This window comes from Aquarana catesbeiana, linkage group LG08 (assembly GCF_042186555.1).
Source record: "Aquarana catesbeiana isolate 2022-GZ linkage group LG08, ASM4218655v1, whole genome shotgun sequence".
Classification (NCBI taxonomy): Eukaryota; Metazoa; Chordata; class Amphibia; order Anura; family Ranidae; genus Aquarana; species Aquarana catesbeiana.
Genome location: NC_133331.1, coordinates 286,855,370 through 286,872,246, shown reverse-complemented (window position 1 = coordinate 286,872,246; position 16,877 = coordinate 286,855,370). Strand labels below are relative to the sequence as shown.

Below are 16,877 nucleotides of genomic sequence, written 5' to 3'. Positions count from 1 at the left end.
GACAGGACAGGGCTCTGCCGTGTTTAGATAGGCAGAGCCCTGTCCTGTGTGTGTTTCGGATGATCGGCTGGTGCCGGCGATGATCTATTGGCCGGCACCCTCTGATCGGCATCTGCTGTGTAAAATCACGACAGAACCGGGTCGCAGGCGGGCCGCCCCCTACCCGGAAGTGCCGGATCATGTACTAGGTATGTGATCTGGCACAGCAGGGCCGCCTATGTTATATGTTCGGCAAGCAGAAATAGAAATGTGTCATTTTTTTTTTTTTGTCAGTTAAAAAAGTAAAGAAACAATAACGTCCATTAGACATTTCCCGGTGATTGCTGCTGGAATAAAATTGTGATCACAGAATCCTCACCGGTTTTGTCAGCAAAAAAATTCTTTAAAATACCCAGATTTCAGAAAAATAAAATTCAGGAAAAAAAAAAGTATACCCGTGATAAATTAGTAGCTTGTCAGAAAAAAACAAAAAACAAAAAAAAAAACAAAACAAGAAAAGTTTGTAATTCTCCAGCTGTCAGTAACACAAATGCTGTAAAACTTTGTCTCGTAAGTTGTAGCAGGGTAAAAAAAAAAAAAAAAATTCTCCCAGTTGTGAGTCAAAAAAGCTGTACATTTTTGTCAGATAAAAAATTCTACTAATATAAAATAGAAAACCAAAAATATATCCACCAGACACTTTGCAGCTGGAATAAAACTGTGCTCCCAGAATCCTCCTCACCTCTCCGGTCAGCAGGTAGATGATCTCCAGGGTGAGCCGTAATATCCTCTCCGTCAGGTTGCTGCAGTTTGCCTCCATTGCTTCCAACTCTGTTCCATTCACTTCCTGCAACAATAGCACCCATCCCCCCTCCAAAAAAAGCTTGGCATCATGGGTAAAAGGCAGGCTCTGTCTACTGTGATTAGTTATTCTCGGCCATTTCGTTGTAGCCCAGCAGGTCTGAAGGAACACGCTGTTCATCATGAAATACCTTACAAACTTGAGGGACTTCTACTAATACCCACCAAAAATTGCCATCAGCCAAAAACAGGACGAATGTCTCTAGGACATGTGACATGTTCATTTAGTTGTATGCCAACATGTCCTCATATTTGAGCTTCAACAATATGGCTGCCCCCAGAAGCTTATCCTCATTGGCTACCTAGAAGCAAATCTCAAACTTTTTAACATGGAGAACCCGTGAAATAACTTTCCTGTCTCATGGTTGGGTTGCCACCTCATCCCTTTAAACCCGAACACATATGAATTACACAGGTTCTGAGGCTAATTTAATGCAGATAAGGCACCAAGTGAGTTTAATTACCACCTTAATCAGCCACAGAATCTGTGTAATTCATATGTGTTCGGTTTTAAATGGATGAGGTGGGAACCCTACTCAGGAAACCCCTGCTGTTAATTTTTGTATCTACAGCTCATCGTACATTAGCATGATAATCACTAGGAGGAATGCTTTTTACGTTTATGGCAGGTGGGCAGAATCTTCCCCTTACAAATAGCTAACAGATCTTTGGTTTCAGAGTGTAAGGGTCCCTTATTGGATGGCGGTTCTTGTCATGTTGGCTTTGGACCTGCCCAGCTTCTTCTTCTTGGATGGGACAGTCACCTACCTGTTGTTTTGGAGCATTTAGTGTCACCCCTTTTTGCTGGCCACCATATTCCTGGCCATAGACCTGTTACCCGAAATAAAAGAACATCCAGTCCAGGTGCATTTTTAATGCTTTACCGCACAACTCGCTCACTTAACAGTATATTGCCCATAGGTGGCTTCACACCTAGGGTGCTCCTCACATCGTGAACCAAGCCACAGGACCAGCTAAACAAAGGTCAGGGGTGGCAAGGTTCCTTATTCCTCACCCAATAGTCCAAATCTATTCCTCCTGGCAGCTCAGCCCAGCTGGGCTCCCCCATTCTCTTCCACAGGGTGCTGATCAGGGGTGTTCTGTTTCGATGCCCAACTCACTAGGTCAGCTGGTATATAGAAGGACACTAATTCCACCCACTATATCACCAAAAGGAGGAGTAATAAACTTACTTGTGCTACACCTGCCAACAGTTACTTATCTGAGAGATAAAAATTGTTCTTTGCTCAAGGAACCCCTTATAACCTCTGGAGGAACCCCAGGGTACCACGGAACGAGAAAAGCGCTGACCTACAGGAATGAGGAAAAAACTGGACACCTTGTATTTAAATCCTCTGTTTCCCCAATTACATCACCTTCACCTTCAGAAGAGTTTTGCATACATGTGCGCCACAACAGAAATTATATGTTTGTGGGGATCCCACTTTATGCTAAAGTGTCCCTACTCCAAAACTCCAATACTTAATAAAGTAGAAGGGCTTCGTTGTCAAAGGAATGTTTTGAGTCCCGGCTTCTGATGTTTCTGCCCCCCCGTCTATTTCCCTTTGAAATCTGGACCTCAGCAAATGGGGAGGCCTTGTTAAAGGGGGTATCTTCCCCATTGTATGCAGCCACCAGCTTCCAGCCTCTGCCGGCACTACAGCCAATTATGGAGGTAGCACTGTCTTAGAGGGCTAGGGTGCGACTTGCTCAGTGTTCAAGCAACACCTCCATACACTAGCAGCCTGACCCCCTGCTTTCCTTAGTGATCTCTCCTGTGATCCCCCAGTGTCTTCTCACATTGACCCCAGTATCCTCCATTGCCATCATCCTTTCCTGTAGAGATGAGCTCAGGCATCCTTTTGACTCATCTCTGAACCTAAACACTGAACTACCGCATTTTTGTACTCCAATGACCTGCTGACCAGGTCATGGAAGCTACGGGGCAGGGAATGGCCTGGCTTGCAGCTCATTGGACTACAGATAGCAGGAGTTTGTGAATAGATATTCTCGCACCTTTTCTGTGGCTACCTGTCTCAAGAATTCTAGGTCCACTACACCTTGGATTCCAATTTCTTCCATGGAAAACTCCATTACTTAATAGATTGGAAGGGTCATGGGTCCCAGCCTCTGATGTCTCTGGTAAAGATGTTTTATCTCCGCTTTTCTTTGATTTAGTAACTATTATCAGGTGTCCCCAAGACCAGAAAGTTATTTGAAGGGTTCACCCATGTTAAAAAGGCTGAGAAAGGCTGATCTATTCGCTTATAACCTTCTCCAAAGGGCAAGTTTCGATAACTCACCCTTACGGTTGATAAAGAACAAGCAAGACCAGGGCAAGTTCGTCTAGTGTCCAGAGCAAGGATGTGGAATGTGTAACGTAAATGGGTTTGTGGAACGTAAATGGGTTTACTGCCCTGTGACCATTCTTTGTCCCCTTGCTCTACTGTGCCCAGGACAGCTTCCCCTACTGCCCACCCCTTGTCCCAGCCCTGAGAACAAGTAATCGTGATCAGTGTTAACAAAAACAGTCCACACTATGGTTTACCAACACGGGCCAAGACACTAGATACATGGTTCCCATGTCCTTTTTTTTTAGCTCTACAAGGATCAAGGTTGTTCAGAAGATAATAATTTTACTGTTTTCTTACACATAACCTTCTGCACAGGCCACGTAATGATAACTCTTCCTCATAGTGTTGCTGTTGAAGAACAAGTAATTGTGATCAGTGATAACAAAAACAAAACGGGAGTCCACGCTATGGTTTACCACAGACAACTTTATTTTATTGCTGTCGTGCAATACATATCTTTATGTAACGTAAGAAAGAAGGACAACCTGAGTCTTGACTATTGTTCCTTGAAAACTTCAGTAAAGTAGAAATCCAGCCTCAACTTTTTTTTCCTGACAGAATGGAGAAGGTGAAAGCCTTTCTCAGGTTCTTGTGAGTGGGTTTTTTCCTTTTATTTTTATTTTTTTATTTTTCTCTTTTGAAGAGGACATGATCAAGGATGTGTTTTCTCGGGGGGGGGGGGGTTAGTGTGGTGTATGTTAATGAAAAGATTTATATAGCTATATTGTGCAATGTGTATTTCTATGTTGTATGTTGAAATGTCTCTTAAGAAAAAAAAAGTGATTATAAAAAAAAAAAAGAAGCAGATCAAACTCTACTAAATAATAGATGGTTTTATTGATACCTGTGTTGGAGAGATTTCCCCTCAATTCCTGTCTGGAAGAGGAGGAGAAACCCCAGAACAGTGAAAGGCAAAAAAAAACATGAATAGAAAACAACCTGAGCAACGTGAAGATGAACAAAAAAAACCAAACGTATAAATCAAAAAACAAATTTATTGTCAGTAATAAAATTAGAACAGAGATCACACCACAACCATAAAACGAAAATATTCCATATGGGTTGGCTGATTCTTTCAGACGGGCCTCTTTATTGTACGATTGCTCTACAGAGATAACCATTCAACCTATAGAACTTCACCATCGGTTTTCAGCGGAGTCCGGTGGTGTGTCTTCTGGTGGAAACTCAGTGACATTTTGTACGCAAAAAACTTGCCGCATTCTGAGCAGGAAAACGGTTTCTCCCCGGTGTGAATCCTCATGTGCTTATCACGGGGCCCTTTTTCAGAGAAGCGCTTTCCGCACTCGCAACAGGAAAACGGCTTCTCGCCGGTGTGAATTCTTATGTGCACGTTAAGGTTTCCTTTCCTCTGGAAGCACTTGCCGCACTCGGGACATAAAAAGGGCTTCTCGCCGGTGTGAACTCTGTGGTGTTGAAATAGATCTGATTTCGTTTTGAAGGACTTCTCGCACTCGGAACACGGAAAGGGTTTTCTGCTGGTGTTAGTTCTCCAATTTACAACCAGGTCTCGATTTTTTAGGCTTGACTTTTCACAACCCTGAAAAGAATGTAACTTACTGGGAGAAGCTTCCTTGGGATCAGAGGGACGTGGTGGTTGTGCTGGAATGTGAAAGCTTGGCTGGGCCTTTGGGAGCATAGTATGTAATTTATTTTTTGGGTCCTTAGAATTAAACGGATCTGTTGATCTTACCAGAGGATTAAGCTTGTGATGTATATTTTGAGTAACAGTGATTACTCCTGAAGGACACTGGGCCACGCCATTATCTTCTTTGTTATTATCTGCAGGTAAAATAAGACGTTCCTTCCTCTTCTGGACGTTGGCTCCTCCTGTTGACATTTTTTATTTAATATTAGCAGCATTGTTCACATTTTTGCATTCAGTAATCATTTATGTTAGTCTATTAGTCAACTGTTCCCTGGCTAGATCTCTGGCACAGAATTGAAGACAGTGATAGCAGCAACAACGCAAGGATAGAAGTCAGATAAGGTGTACATCGCAACCAAAGCAACTATAGTGCACTGGCTGGAGGTGTACATACACTAATGACCAGGGCTTTTTTTCCCTCAAAGAATAGGTGTAGGAATTCCCCCTTTCAGAGTCACCCCTTGTCTCTGCCCCCTACCCACCTCTGAGAACCGCACCTTGTTTACAACCCCTACTCACCTCCCAATACCACCCCTTTTAGAAAATGCAGAACCAAGTAACATTGGCGGTGCTAAGTAATTGGTATGGAATGTGTCAATGATAACAAGAAAAGCAGTAAAATAGATCCCCTGCAGCCAGCAACAATAGACCCCCCCCCCCCATCCAGAGCCATCTTAATAGCATCATGGGCCCCTGGGCAAAGTAATGCACTGGGGTCCCTACCAGCATGGCCCAGATTTACGCATCTACTCTCAGTATTTATTAGCACTTTCAATAAAAATAGATTTTAAACAATAAGAAAACATGCCATAAATCAAAGACTAATTTAACGTAAAGGGCCCAGTACAGGGGGGGGGGGGGGCAAAAGGGCAAAGTATAGGGTGGGGATCAGGAGGGCAAGATACTGGAATCAGGGGGGCAAAGTACAGGTTCCCGAGATGCTGGCCATCCCAAGAAAGCTTAGTACAAAGCATGACTATCCCAGCAGATCCGGGACAGTTGGCAAGTATGATGTAATGCAAGATTAGCATGGGGCCCCCCCCCCATGCACCCAGGGCCCCCAGGCAGTGCCCAAGTGTGCCCATGCATTAAGACAGCCCTGCCCCCATCAACAACAGATCCCCCAGCAACAATGGGCTGCTTGCAACAGTATACCTCCCCTAGCATCACACCACAACCATAAAACGAAAATATTCCATATGGGTTGGCTGATTCTTTCAGACGGGCCTCTTTATTGTACGATTGCTCTACAGAGATAACCATTCAACCTATAGAACTTCACCATCGGTTTTCAGCGGAGTCCGGTGGTGTGTCTTCTGGTGGAAACTCAGTGACATTTTGTACGCAAAAAACTTGCCGCATTCTGAGCAGGAAAACGGTTTCTCCCCGGTGTGAATCCTCATGTGCTTATCACGGGGCCCTTTTTCAGAGAAGCGCTTTCCGCACTCGCAACAGGAAAACGGCTTCTCGCCGGTGTGAATTCTTATGTGCACGTTAAGGTTTCCTTTCCTCTGGAAGCACTTGCCGCACTCGGGACATAAAAAGGGCTTCTCGCCGGTATAGACCCAATAGACCCACCAGCAGCCAGCAACAAAAGACCCCCTTCTTCAACAGTAGATCCCTGCTAGCAACATAAGACACACTCGTAGCAACAATAGATCCCCCACCAGCAACAATAGACCTCCCCAGCAAAAATAGACCCCCTGTGCAAAAATAGATCCCCTCCAGTGACAATAGATCCCCCAGCAGCCAGTATCAGTTGACCCTGCAGCACAACCCAGCACTCCTTGCCATTAAATACATTCAGTCCTGGGAGGTGCCGGTACTGCATTCCCGCTGAAAAAAAGCCCTGCTAATGACTAGATAGCAAGAAACACAAAAGGATCTTCCTCCACCTCATTGTTTGGGAACACGTTACGTTATAGATTACCCACTTCAGCACCGGAAAGTTTTTGCCCCCCCCATGTTATGCCCAGGCCATTTGTTTTTGCTATTCAGCACTGCGCTACTTTAACTGACATTTTTGATGTCATGCAACTCTGTACCCAGACAAAATGTAGAGTATATAATTTTTTCACCCAAATAGAGCTTTCTTTTGGTTACATTTGATCACCACTGGGTTTTTTTTATTGGTTTACGTGAAAGTTATAGTGTCTATAAACTATGGCATAAAAACGGGATTTTTTTTTTTTACTATTAACGGTGTGATCAGCTACTTATATTAGGACTGTTATAGTGCAGCAGCCAATCTAAAACTAAATTACACGGGGGGGAAACTGGCTAACCGACACTAATACAGTGACCCAGTGATACACTGTCACTGTACTAATGACACTGGCTGGGAAGGGGTTAACATCTCAGGCAATCAAGGGGTTAAGTGTGTGCCTAAAAAAGTGTTAATCTGTCTAATGTGTGCTGCTTTTTACTGAAAAAAATTATTTGTTTCTTCTCCCTTCTCCCTGCAGGGAGAAGAAACAGAGATTGTTCCCTCTGTACCCTCTGAGTTAATTGTCAACACAGGGTTCTGGGCTGTGATTTCACACAGCCGATCAGCAGGTCCCAGCCATGAATCATTGGCCGGGACCTGCTGACAAACTCTCGCTGTGTACAATCACAGCAGAAGTCGACGGGCGGGGGGCACGCACGCGCCCCTTGTACCCAGCGATATACAGGTATGTCGGTGTGCCTGAACAGGCCACCCGCCCGCAGAACATTGCAGGCGAGCGGTCCACAAGTGGGTTAGGAATGGAGATGGATCTTTCATATGGTGTAGTCTCCAATGCATAGGATGTGGTATAGGTACACTGGATACTTTTCCATCACATCATGACAAGCCAATGTTATTATTTTAAGGATAGTGCACGATATCTAAAAATTTTGACGGTTTTGATCAATCTGCATGTCTGGACTTGATGAAAATAAATTGAAATGAAAAAAAAAAATGAAATAAAAATATGGAGTGCTCCATTTTTGTATCTAATACCTGAACTGACATCCTCCTTCGTAATTGTCACCATCATTTCAACTTCTTCTACAGACAACTGATAACAGCTTGCATGCATCTTTTCTGCCTCTGTGACATCAGGTTTTATACCCATCACTTCTCCCTAAAAATGACAAAATGACAGTGAGCACTATTATCCTGAGACTACAAAAAAGAATATAATCGAATACAGTTTAGAGGCAAGTTTGAGTTCAATGGTGTAGGCAGGTGTAGTTTGGCCTCCCTGCACAGGTGGCGCTGTTCGACAGTCATTATGCAGAAAGGATGGTGGACAAGAGGTACTCTTGTTCCTCTGGGGCCTCCGTAGACATTATCAAGGCAACAGCCATCCGATTGTATGCTGCTGCTGTGGATGACCTCAGAGGCCATCTTTATTGTGGGCAGTGCTGATAAATAGCACTGTCCCAATGCAGGCAGTGCGCATTTGGCGAGGGACAGCGTGTCTAGCACATGGAAAGGTTCCAGAGTAGGGTTGACATGTCAGCCTCCAGTAAGGAATCCTTTCTACATTCAGGTGCCTTTGTCACCAGAGAGGATTCCTCCTGTTTACTTTTCATAATCATCTCCCCTCCTCCATAGACTGCTGATCTCCACTCACCATCTCTTCTTCTTCCTTTTTACCTTCAACTTTGATGTCTTTCAGTTCTCCAACCTAAACCCCAAAGATGATTAAATAAAACATGAAAAAGTTACTGCAAATAAGAGATGGCACCTCATAGTTTAAAATAATTTTCAGTTACTTTTGCTTGGTCCCATCTACCTGATCATGGCAAGAGATGTTGATATCTTTCTGTATGGAATTCCGGGAATACAGAGGACCACCCATCTCCATGGACTGCTGAGCTCCACTCACGAACATCTCTTCTTCTTCCTTCTTAACCTCAAATTTGATGCCTTTCGGTTCTTCACCCTAAACCCCAAAGATGATAGAATACATAGGTTAAAAAAAAAAAAAAAGAATAAAAGAAAAATAGAAGAATGTCCTCTTATAGCATAGAATCATTATTTAGTTCTAGATAATTAGTCCTATCTACCTGATCATGTAATGCATAGTTGTGATCTTCCAGTATGGCATCCCAGGAATGCTGAGAATGGGGAGAGCTCTCTGAAGGGTTTCCTTTACTGGATCCATCTGTAGGAAACACACACACACTGACTTACACTTGATGGCTTACACCCGAGAGTCCTCAAAGAACTTAGCCAGGTAATAAGCCAGACCATTACTCCTAATTTTTATGGACAGTTTAGTGACTAGAATGTTACCAGCTGATTGGCAAAAAGCCAACATGGTACCAATATTTTAAAAAAGATCAGAAATATATACCTGGAAACTACAGACCAGTCAGTCTAACATCGATAGTTTGCCAACTATTGGAGGGGGGGTGATAAGGGACAACCCAATAATTTTCTGATGAAAACAGTAACATTAGCAGTAATCAGCATGGATTTTACGAAAGATCGTTCTTGCCAGACTAAACTTTTAGCATTCTACAAGGAAGTGAGCTGCCATCTAGATAAAGGAAGGCCTGTGGATGTGGTGTATCTGGATTGTGCAAAAGCATTCAATACAGTCCCCCATTAACACCTAATTTAGGAATAGTTGTGTTGGCATGGACCATGGGGTACGTACCTGGATAGAAAACTGGTTACAAGGCTGGTGATAAATAGCGAGTACTCAGAATGGTCTGGAGTGGTAAGTGGGGTACCCCAAGGCTCTGTCCTGGGACTAATTCTGTTTAATTTATATATAATAAAGACGCTGATATAAATAGCTCAATCCCAGCGTTTGCTGATGATACACAGCTAAGCAGGGCAATCATTTCACAGCAGGATATAGAAACTTTACAAGAAAACCTCAAAAAGATAAAGAAGTGGGCAACTACATGGCAAATGAGGTTTAATGTTGAAAGATGTAAAGTTTGGGGCTAAAAATATGAATACAAGTTACTTGCTAGGGGGAGAATTTCTGGGGGAATCCAGGATGGAAAAAGATCTGGAGGTCCTAGTAGATGACAGGCTCAGCGACGTCATGCAATGCCAAGCTGTAGCAAGCAAGGCCAGCAGAATATTGGCATGCATTAAAAAGGGGATAAACTAAAATTCTGTCATTTACAAACTCAGTTTGGCTGCATCTGTAGTATTCTGTCTAGTTCTGGGCACCAGTCCTTAAGAAGGATGTGCTGGAACCGGAGAGGGTCCAGAGAAGGGAAACAAAGCTAATAAGGGGACTGGAGGACCTTCGTTATGAGGAAGGAATACAAGCACCAACCTTATTCTCCCTGGAGAAGAGACACTTGAGAGGAGATATGATAGCGACATACAAATATCTCAATGGTGATTCTAGCACAGGGAGGAAACTATTCAGTCTCAAAGACACGCGGCCACTCACTTAACTTGGTGGAGAAGTGGTTTAACCTTAAACTACATAGGGGGTTCTTTACTGTCATAGTAAGGATCCCGGTAAGGATGTGGAACTCCTTTCCACAATTGGTGGAATATTTAAAAAAAAAAGACTCTTAGATGGGCATATTAGCGAACACAATATACAGGGATATGGGAAATGGTATTGACATAAACACACCCACACAGGTTGAACTGGATGGACTGGTGTCTTTATTCAACCATACAATGTAACTATGACTGAATACATTGTTTCTATATGTTTATCAGATGATGGTGGATCTTGGTGGACCCTCCTTACTGCTCTCTCCTTTACAATAAAGTCTCCTCTTACCTGGAGATGTGAGGGGTGGCAGATTCTCCATCATGACGTCCTTGTAGAGATCCTTGTGTCCTTCTAAATATGTGCACTTCATCATCACACTAACCTCCTCTTCTTCTTCTCCTTCCCTTATCTCTTTTTTAATAGTAATATTTAAATTACTCCAGTTTTCCTTCTGAATGTAAATGTAAAAAAAAAAAAAAAAGTAAAAATGAAGCTAATGTACAGATCATAATGTAGCTATTAGTGATTATTGATCTTGTACCCGATGATGAGGAATGGTGTGATCTTCCGGTGTGAAATCCCGGTAATTCAGAGGACGGGGACATCTCTCTGGTGGGTTCCCATTACTGGATCCATCTGTAAGAAACACACACACACACTGAATACAAAGCACTGCTTATAGACCTCTTAATAAACAAGGGACAATAAATGCTTGATTGGACGTAACGTGTAAGGGCGTTCAGATCATTGGGTCAGATGATGGTGGATGTAGGTCAGCTGTTCTCAACTAGCGTTCCTCCAGAGGTGGCTAGGGGTTCCTTAAGCTGTGGCTGATTTACCACCTATTTGATGGTGCCTACATAGTTTTGAGCCAATGCCACTTAGAGGAGCCAGTGGTATGACACCAATGATATTCATAGCTCTCTGTAAGGGGGCCATTCTTACCACCAATGTAAAAAAGAGCATTCTTCTCACTGACCATCAAAATAAGGGGCATTGTTCCCACTGACCCCCAATTAATGGGTTTTATCAGGTGTTCCCAGAGACTTGAAAATTACTTTAAGGGTTCCCCTGAGGTGAAATGGTTGAGAAAGGCTGATCTAGGTGGACCCTCCGTACTGCTCTCTCCTTTACAGTAAAGTCTCCTCTTACCCGGTGATGTGAGGGGTGGTTGATTCTCTATCATGACGTCCTTGTAGAGATCCTTGTGTCCTTCTAAACACTCCAGCCCCTTCATAACACCATCATCCTCCTCTTCCTCTTTTATCTCTTCTTTGATACCAACATTATTATTGCTCCAGATTCCACTCTGAATATAAAAGTAAAGTATTAAAAATGCTCTCCTCTTCCATGGAGACATCTTAATGCCTTAAGTCACATGTATACAGATGTATGAGGTCACGTACATCATAAAATAAAGTGTATTCCCACACCCAGGAAGCCCAGGTCCTGGTACAGCCACCTTAGACATTAATGGATGTGTGCAACTGTGTGTGTGAGTATATGCCGATACTCATGTACAATGTGTGGACATACTCCCGAAAACAAAAAAGTCTGCATTCACATAGAAGGCAAGGCTTCTTGGTAGGGTTGCCACCTCATCCCTTTAAACCCTAACACATATTAATTACACAGGTTCTGTGGCTGATTAAGGTGGTAATTAAACTCACTTGGTGCCTTATCTGCATTAAACTAGCCTCAGAACCTGTGTAATTCATATGCGTTTGGGTTTAAAGGGATGAGGCGGCAACTCTACTTCTTGGATGTAGAAATATGCCCAACCCCGGTTTTACATCATACTCGGTCTTATATGACTGTATGTATGGAGCCTTATGGGAACCTGACATACACACAATGATAAAGTCACCATCCAGACACATCCCTTGTCTGTTACTGGATAATGTCCCAGAATTCCTGGCACCGCTCACCTCTCCCGTCAGGAGGTCAATGAGCTTCTGAGTGACTTCCAAAATCTTCTGCTCATTGTTTCTTTCTGGAACCAGTAAGGAACGTAGAGGAACCATAATGGAGTTCTGTCCATCTCCTGATGTCTTCTTCACAACTATGTTATCCTGTGGGGAGAGATTCGTAATCACTATAAATATTTCCCAACAAAAGAAGTTACAACTTGCTGCCCTCATCATCACTCCTCTCTGCTAGGATCTGATCCACATCATCGCTCTTTCAATGATGTTTCTTCTCATACTTGCAGATAAGCCTTGGAGTTGTTGAGCTGCCATCATTGTCCCTCTTTTCTGGGGCAATGGCACCTTCCTTTCAGAGGTAATGATATTTTCACCAGTTTTGTCTACAAAAATTGTTTAAAATTCCCAGATATCAGAAAAAAAGAAAAATCATGAAAAAAAAAAAGAAGAAAAAAAAGAATATACCAATGATGATTAAAAAAAAACTTTTTAGAAACAAAAAGTTTGCAATTATCCAGCTGCCAGGGACACGAATTCTGTAAAACTTTGTCTTGTGACCTGCATAGGTTAAAAAAATATATATATATATTATTCTTTTTCTTTTCCTTTCTCCTCTTTTTCAATATCTTCTGCTAGGGTTCTACCGACACCAGTGGTGGCTGGTGGTATATATTTTTTTTATCGGGAGACGGGTCTCAGGACCCTCTTCCCGATTTGGCCAGAAGAAGCAGCAGGAAGAAAATAGCGAATATTAATTTGCTAATGTCACACAACTGGGTGGGCTCGGGGCGCACTGCTCTACTCCTCGAGCCCACCCTTTTTTGAAGCCTACAGCTCTAATCAGGTGCATAGGAAAAAAAAACCCCTATCAGAATCCATACGTCCGGCGCCCCCTGCATGTAGATTAGGGGTCAGATACATGGATGGAGAGGTGGCACCCATGCGCCCTACATTCTGGGCCGCCACTGACCGGCACCCTTTTTTTACCAGCAAGTACGAGCACCGATACTTACAGCCCATGGGCTCAAATCACACTGCAAAGAATCGCATGCAATTTGAACAGGAACGCGCTGCGATTCCTATCCGAATGGCATGCGGTTTGCCCCACTGCTCCTGTGTGAGCCCAGGCTGAAGTCACTATGACAAGCTTGAGTTCGCACAGGAGCGGTGCGGGAAACCTCCACACCTGAGGGCTGATACACTATATTACCAAAAGTATTGGGACGCCTGCCTTTACACACACGTGAACTTTAATGGCATCCCAGTCTTATTCCGTAGGGCTCAATACTGAGTTGGCCCACCCTTTGCAGCTATAACAGCTTCAACTCTTCTGGGAAGGCTGTCCACAAGGTTTAGGAGTGTGTCTATGGGAATGTTTGACCATTCTTCCAGAAGCGCATTTGTGAGGTCAGGCACTGATGTTGGACGAGAAGGTCTGGCTCAGAGTCTCCCCTCTAATTCATCCTAAAGGTGCTCTATCGAGTTGAGGTCAGGACTCTGTGCAGGCCAGTCAAGTTCCTCCACCCCAAACTCTCTCATCTATGTCTTTATGGACCATGCTCTGTGCACTGGTGCGCAGTCATGTTGGAACAGGAAGGGGCAATCCCCAAACTGTTCCCACAAAGTTGGGAGCATGAAATTGTCCAAAATGTCTTGGTATGCTGACGCCTTAAGAGTTCCTTTCACTGGAACTAAGGAGCCAAACCCAACCCCTGAAAAACAACCCCACACCATAATCCCCCCTCCACCAAATGATTTAGACCAGTGCACAAGGCAAGGACCATAAAGACAAAGGAAGAGCGAGTTCGTGGTGGAAGAACTTGACTGTCCTGCACAGATTCCTGACCTCAACTCGATAGAACACCTTTGGGATGAATTAGAGTGGAGACTACGAGCCAGGCCTTCTCATCCAACATCAGTGCCTGACCTCAAAACTGCGCTTCTGGAAGAATGGTCAAACATTCCCATAGACACACTCCTAAACCTTGTGGACGGCCTTCCCAGAAGAGTTGAAGCTGTTATAGCTGCAAAGGGTGGGCCAACTCAATATTGAACCCTACAGACTAATGCCCCGTACACACGGTCGGATTTTCCGATGGAAAATGTCCGATCGGAGCGTGTTGTCGGAAATTCCGACCGTGTGTGGGCTCCATCGGACATTTTTCATCGGATTTTCCGACACACAAAGTTGGAGAGCAGGAGATAAAATTTTCCGACAACAAAATCCGTTGTCGGAAATTCCGATCGTGTGTACACAAATCCGACGGACAAAGTGCCACGCATGCTCAGAATAAATAAAGACATGAAAGCTATTGGCCACTGCCCTGTTTATAGTCCCGACATACGTGTTTTACGTCACCGCGTTTAGAACGATCGGATTTTCCGACAACTTTGTGCGACCGTGTGTATGCAAGACAAGTTTGAGCCAACATCCGTCGGAAAAAATCCTAGGATTTTGTTGTCGGAATGTCCGAACAAAGTCCGACCGTGTGTACGCCCTATAAGACTGGATTGCCATTAAAGTTTATGTGCGTGTAAAGGCGTCCCAATACTTTTGATGATATAGTATAATCAGGTTTGGAGGATCTGACCGTTTTGTTACCTAAAAGTTGGGGCCATCCCATAATCTTGCGGGTGGCCCCCCGATTTAGTTTCTCCTCCTTAAAATTATGTTCTGTTCTTCCAGAAGTGCAGTTGGGAGGTCAGGCACTGATGTTGGACGAGAAGGCCTGGCTCGCTGTCTCCATTCTAATTCATCCCAAAGGTGATCTATCGAGTTGAGGTCAGGACTCTGTGCAGGCCAGTCAAGTTCCTCCACCCCAAACTCGCTCATCCATGTCTTTATGGACCTTGCTTTGTGCTCTGGTCCAAATCATTTGGTAGAGGGGGGATTATGATGGGGGGTTGTTTTTCAGGGGTTGGGCTTGGCCACTTAGTTCCAGTGAAAGGAACTCTTAAGGCGTCAGCATACAGGACAATTTTGGACAAGGGAATATGGTTTGAGTCCTACCTCTTTAGGAAGCGGAATCTATGTGTAAGATTACGTATGATCACCATGCCATTATATTCTGGTGCCTTTCTTGTTTTCCCAATTTCATCCAGTTTTCCGTACAAAAAAAAGTTGTTTATAGAACTGTGTCATTTTTTATTTATTTTTTGGCAATTAAAAAATAGCAAACAAAAAATAATGTCCTTTAAACACTTCCTGGTGGATTAAAACGACGATCCCAAAATCTTCATCAATTTTGGCAGCAAAAAAATTTGTTTAAAATGATCAGATATCAGGAAAATTTAATTCAGGAAAAAAAGTTTATCCGTGACGATTTAGTAGCTTGTCCGGGAAAAAAATAAAAAAAAAATTAAAAAAGTGGGAAAAAAAAAAAAAAAAAAAAAAGCTTATAAATGATCCAGCTGTCAGTAACACAAATTCTGTAAAATTTTGTAACTTTTGTAACTTGTAACTTGTAAAAATATTACTATATCTGTTGTTTAAACTTATAAAAACATAATAAAAACATTTAAAACGAAAAAAAAAATATATTACAAAAAAATCCCAGGAAATTACAAATATATTTATTAGACTCTTTGCGTCGATTTGATTGTTGGAATAAAACGGAGCTCCCAGAATCCTCCTCACCTCCCCGGTCAGCAGGTAGATGATCTCCAGGGTGAGCCGTAATATCCTCTCCGTCAGGTCGGTACAGTTTGCCTCCATCGCTCCCAACTCTGTCCCATTCACTTCCTGCAACAATAGCACCCATCCCCCCCCCCCCCATGATTGGCGTCATGGGTAAAAGGAAAGCTCTTTTGTGATTGGTTCTTCTCGGCCATTTTGTTGTAGCCCAGCAGATTTGAAGGAACACGCTGTTATTTGTGAAATAATGCTCAAACTTGAGGACTTCTACCAATACCCACCAAAAAATTGTCGTCGGCTGAGAGTAGGATGAATGTCTAAGACATGTGACATGTTCACTCAGTTGAATGCCAACATTGTTATTATTATTGGTGTACAGGATTTATATTGGACCAACAGTTTGCATAGCACTTTGTAATATAATGTCTTCATATATGAGCCACAACAATATGGCTGCCCCGAGGAGCTTATCCTCTGTGGACCTCGACATCGCCTTAGGGCTCTCACCTCCACTGTCATGCAGGCAGGCTTCTCCCACCAGTGCTTAGAGCAGACTTCCTCAACCTTTCCAACACAGAGGAACCCTTGCAAAAACGTTCCCGTCTTAGGGAAACCCTGCTAAAAATTGCTATACTTACATCTCATGAAACATTAGTGCAGTGTGGCCTCCAAACTGTGGCCCGGGGAGGTGAATTTGGACCTTTGCTTGCCTTTGTCTGGCCCTTTTGGCACTATTCCTCCCGCTGACACCAACAATGGGTCACTATTCCTCCCACTGATACCAATGATGGGACACTATTCCTCCCACTGATACCAATGATGGGACACTATTCCTCCCACTGACACCAACAATGGAGCACTATTCCTCCCACTGACACCAACAATGGGTCACTATTCCTCCCACTGACACCAACAATGGGTCACTATTCCTCCCACTGACACCAAAAATGGGTCACTATTCCTCCCACTGATACCTATGATGGGGCACTATTCCTCCCACTGATACCA

General features: G+C 43.4%; 2 protein-coding genes across 2 annotated transcripts in view; both read right to left on the bottom strand.

The window, feature by feature from the left end:
• LOC141106770 (uncharacterized) overlaps window positions 1-869 on the bottom strand; it is a 177,774-nt gene extending 176,905 nt beyond the window's left edge. The window contains 1 exon segment of the mRNA XM_073597697.1: window positions 722-869. Coding sequence (XP_073453798.1) covers window positions 722-799 — 78 coding nt within the window. The 5' untranslated portion in view covers window positions 800-869.
• Window positions 870-4,171: 3,302 nt separating this feature from the next.
• LOC141106595 (uncharacterized) lies at window positions 4,172-16,018 on the bottom strand. Its single transcript, XM_073597506.1, has 10 exons — window positions 15,873-16,018; window positions 12,239-12,382; window positions 11,463-11,619; window positions 10,852-10,946; window positions 10,599-10,761; window positions 8,899-8,996; window positions 8,625-8,774; window positions 8,463-8,516; window positions 7,844-7,967; window positions 4,172-5,042 (listed from the first exon to the last, which is right to left on the bottom strand). The coding sequence occupies exons 1-10, from the start codon at window positions 15,948-15,950 to the stop codon at window positions 4,321-4,323; spliced, it is 1,785 nt and encodes a 594-aa protein (XP_073453607.1). The 5' UTR covers window positions 15,951-16,018; the 3' UTR covers window positions 4,172-4,320.
• Window positions 16,019-16,877: the final 859 nt, after the last annotated feature.

What these genes read in the sequence shown, in the direction of transcription:
- LOC141106595 (XM_073597506.1), bottom strand. Translation starts at nt 15,950, where the DNA reads ATGGAGGCAAACTGTACCGACCTGACGGAGAGGATATTACGGCTCACC. An exon ending in TTGACCTCCTGACGGGAGAG is followed by an intron (nt 11,620 to 12,238) that starts GTGAGCGGTGCC and finishes TTTTATATTCAG; the next exon opens with AGTGGAATCTGGAGCAATAA. An exon ending in GAAGGAGGATGTCAGTTCAG is followed by an intron (nt 5,043 to 7,843) that starts GTATTAGATACA and finishes AAATGTCAACAG; the next exon opens with GAGGAGCCAACGTCCAGAAG.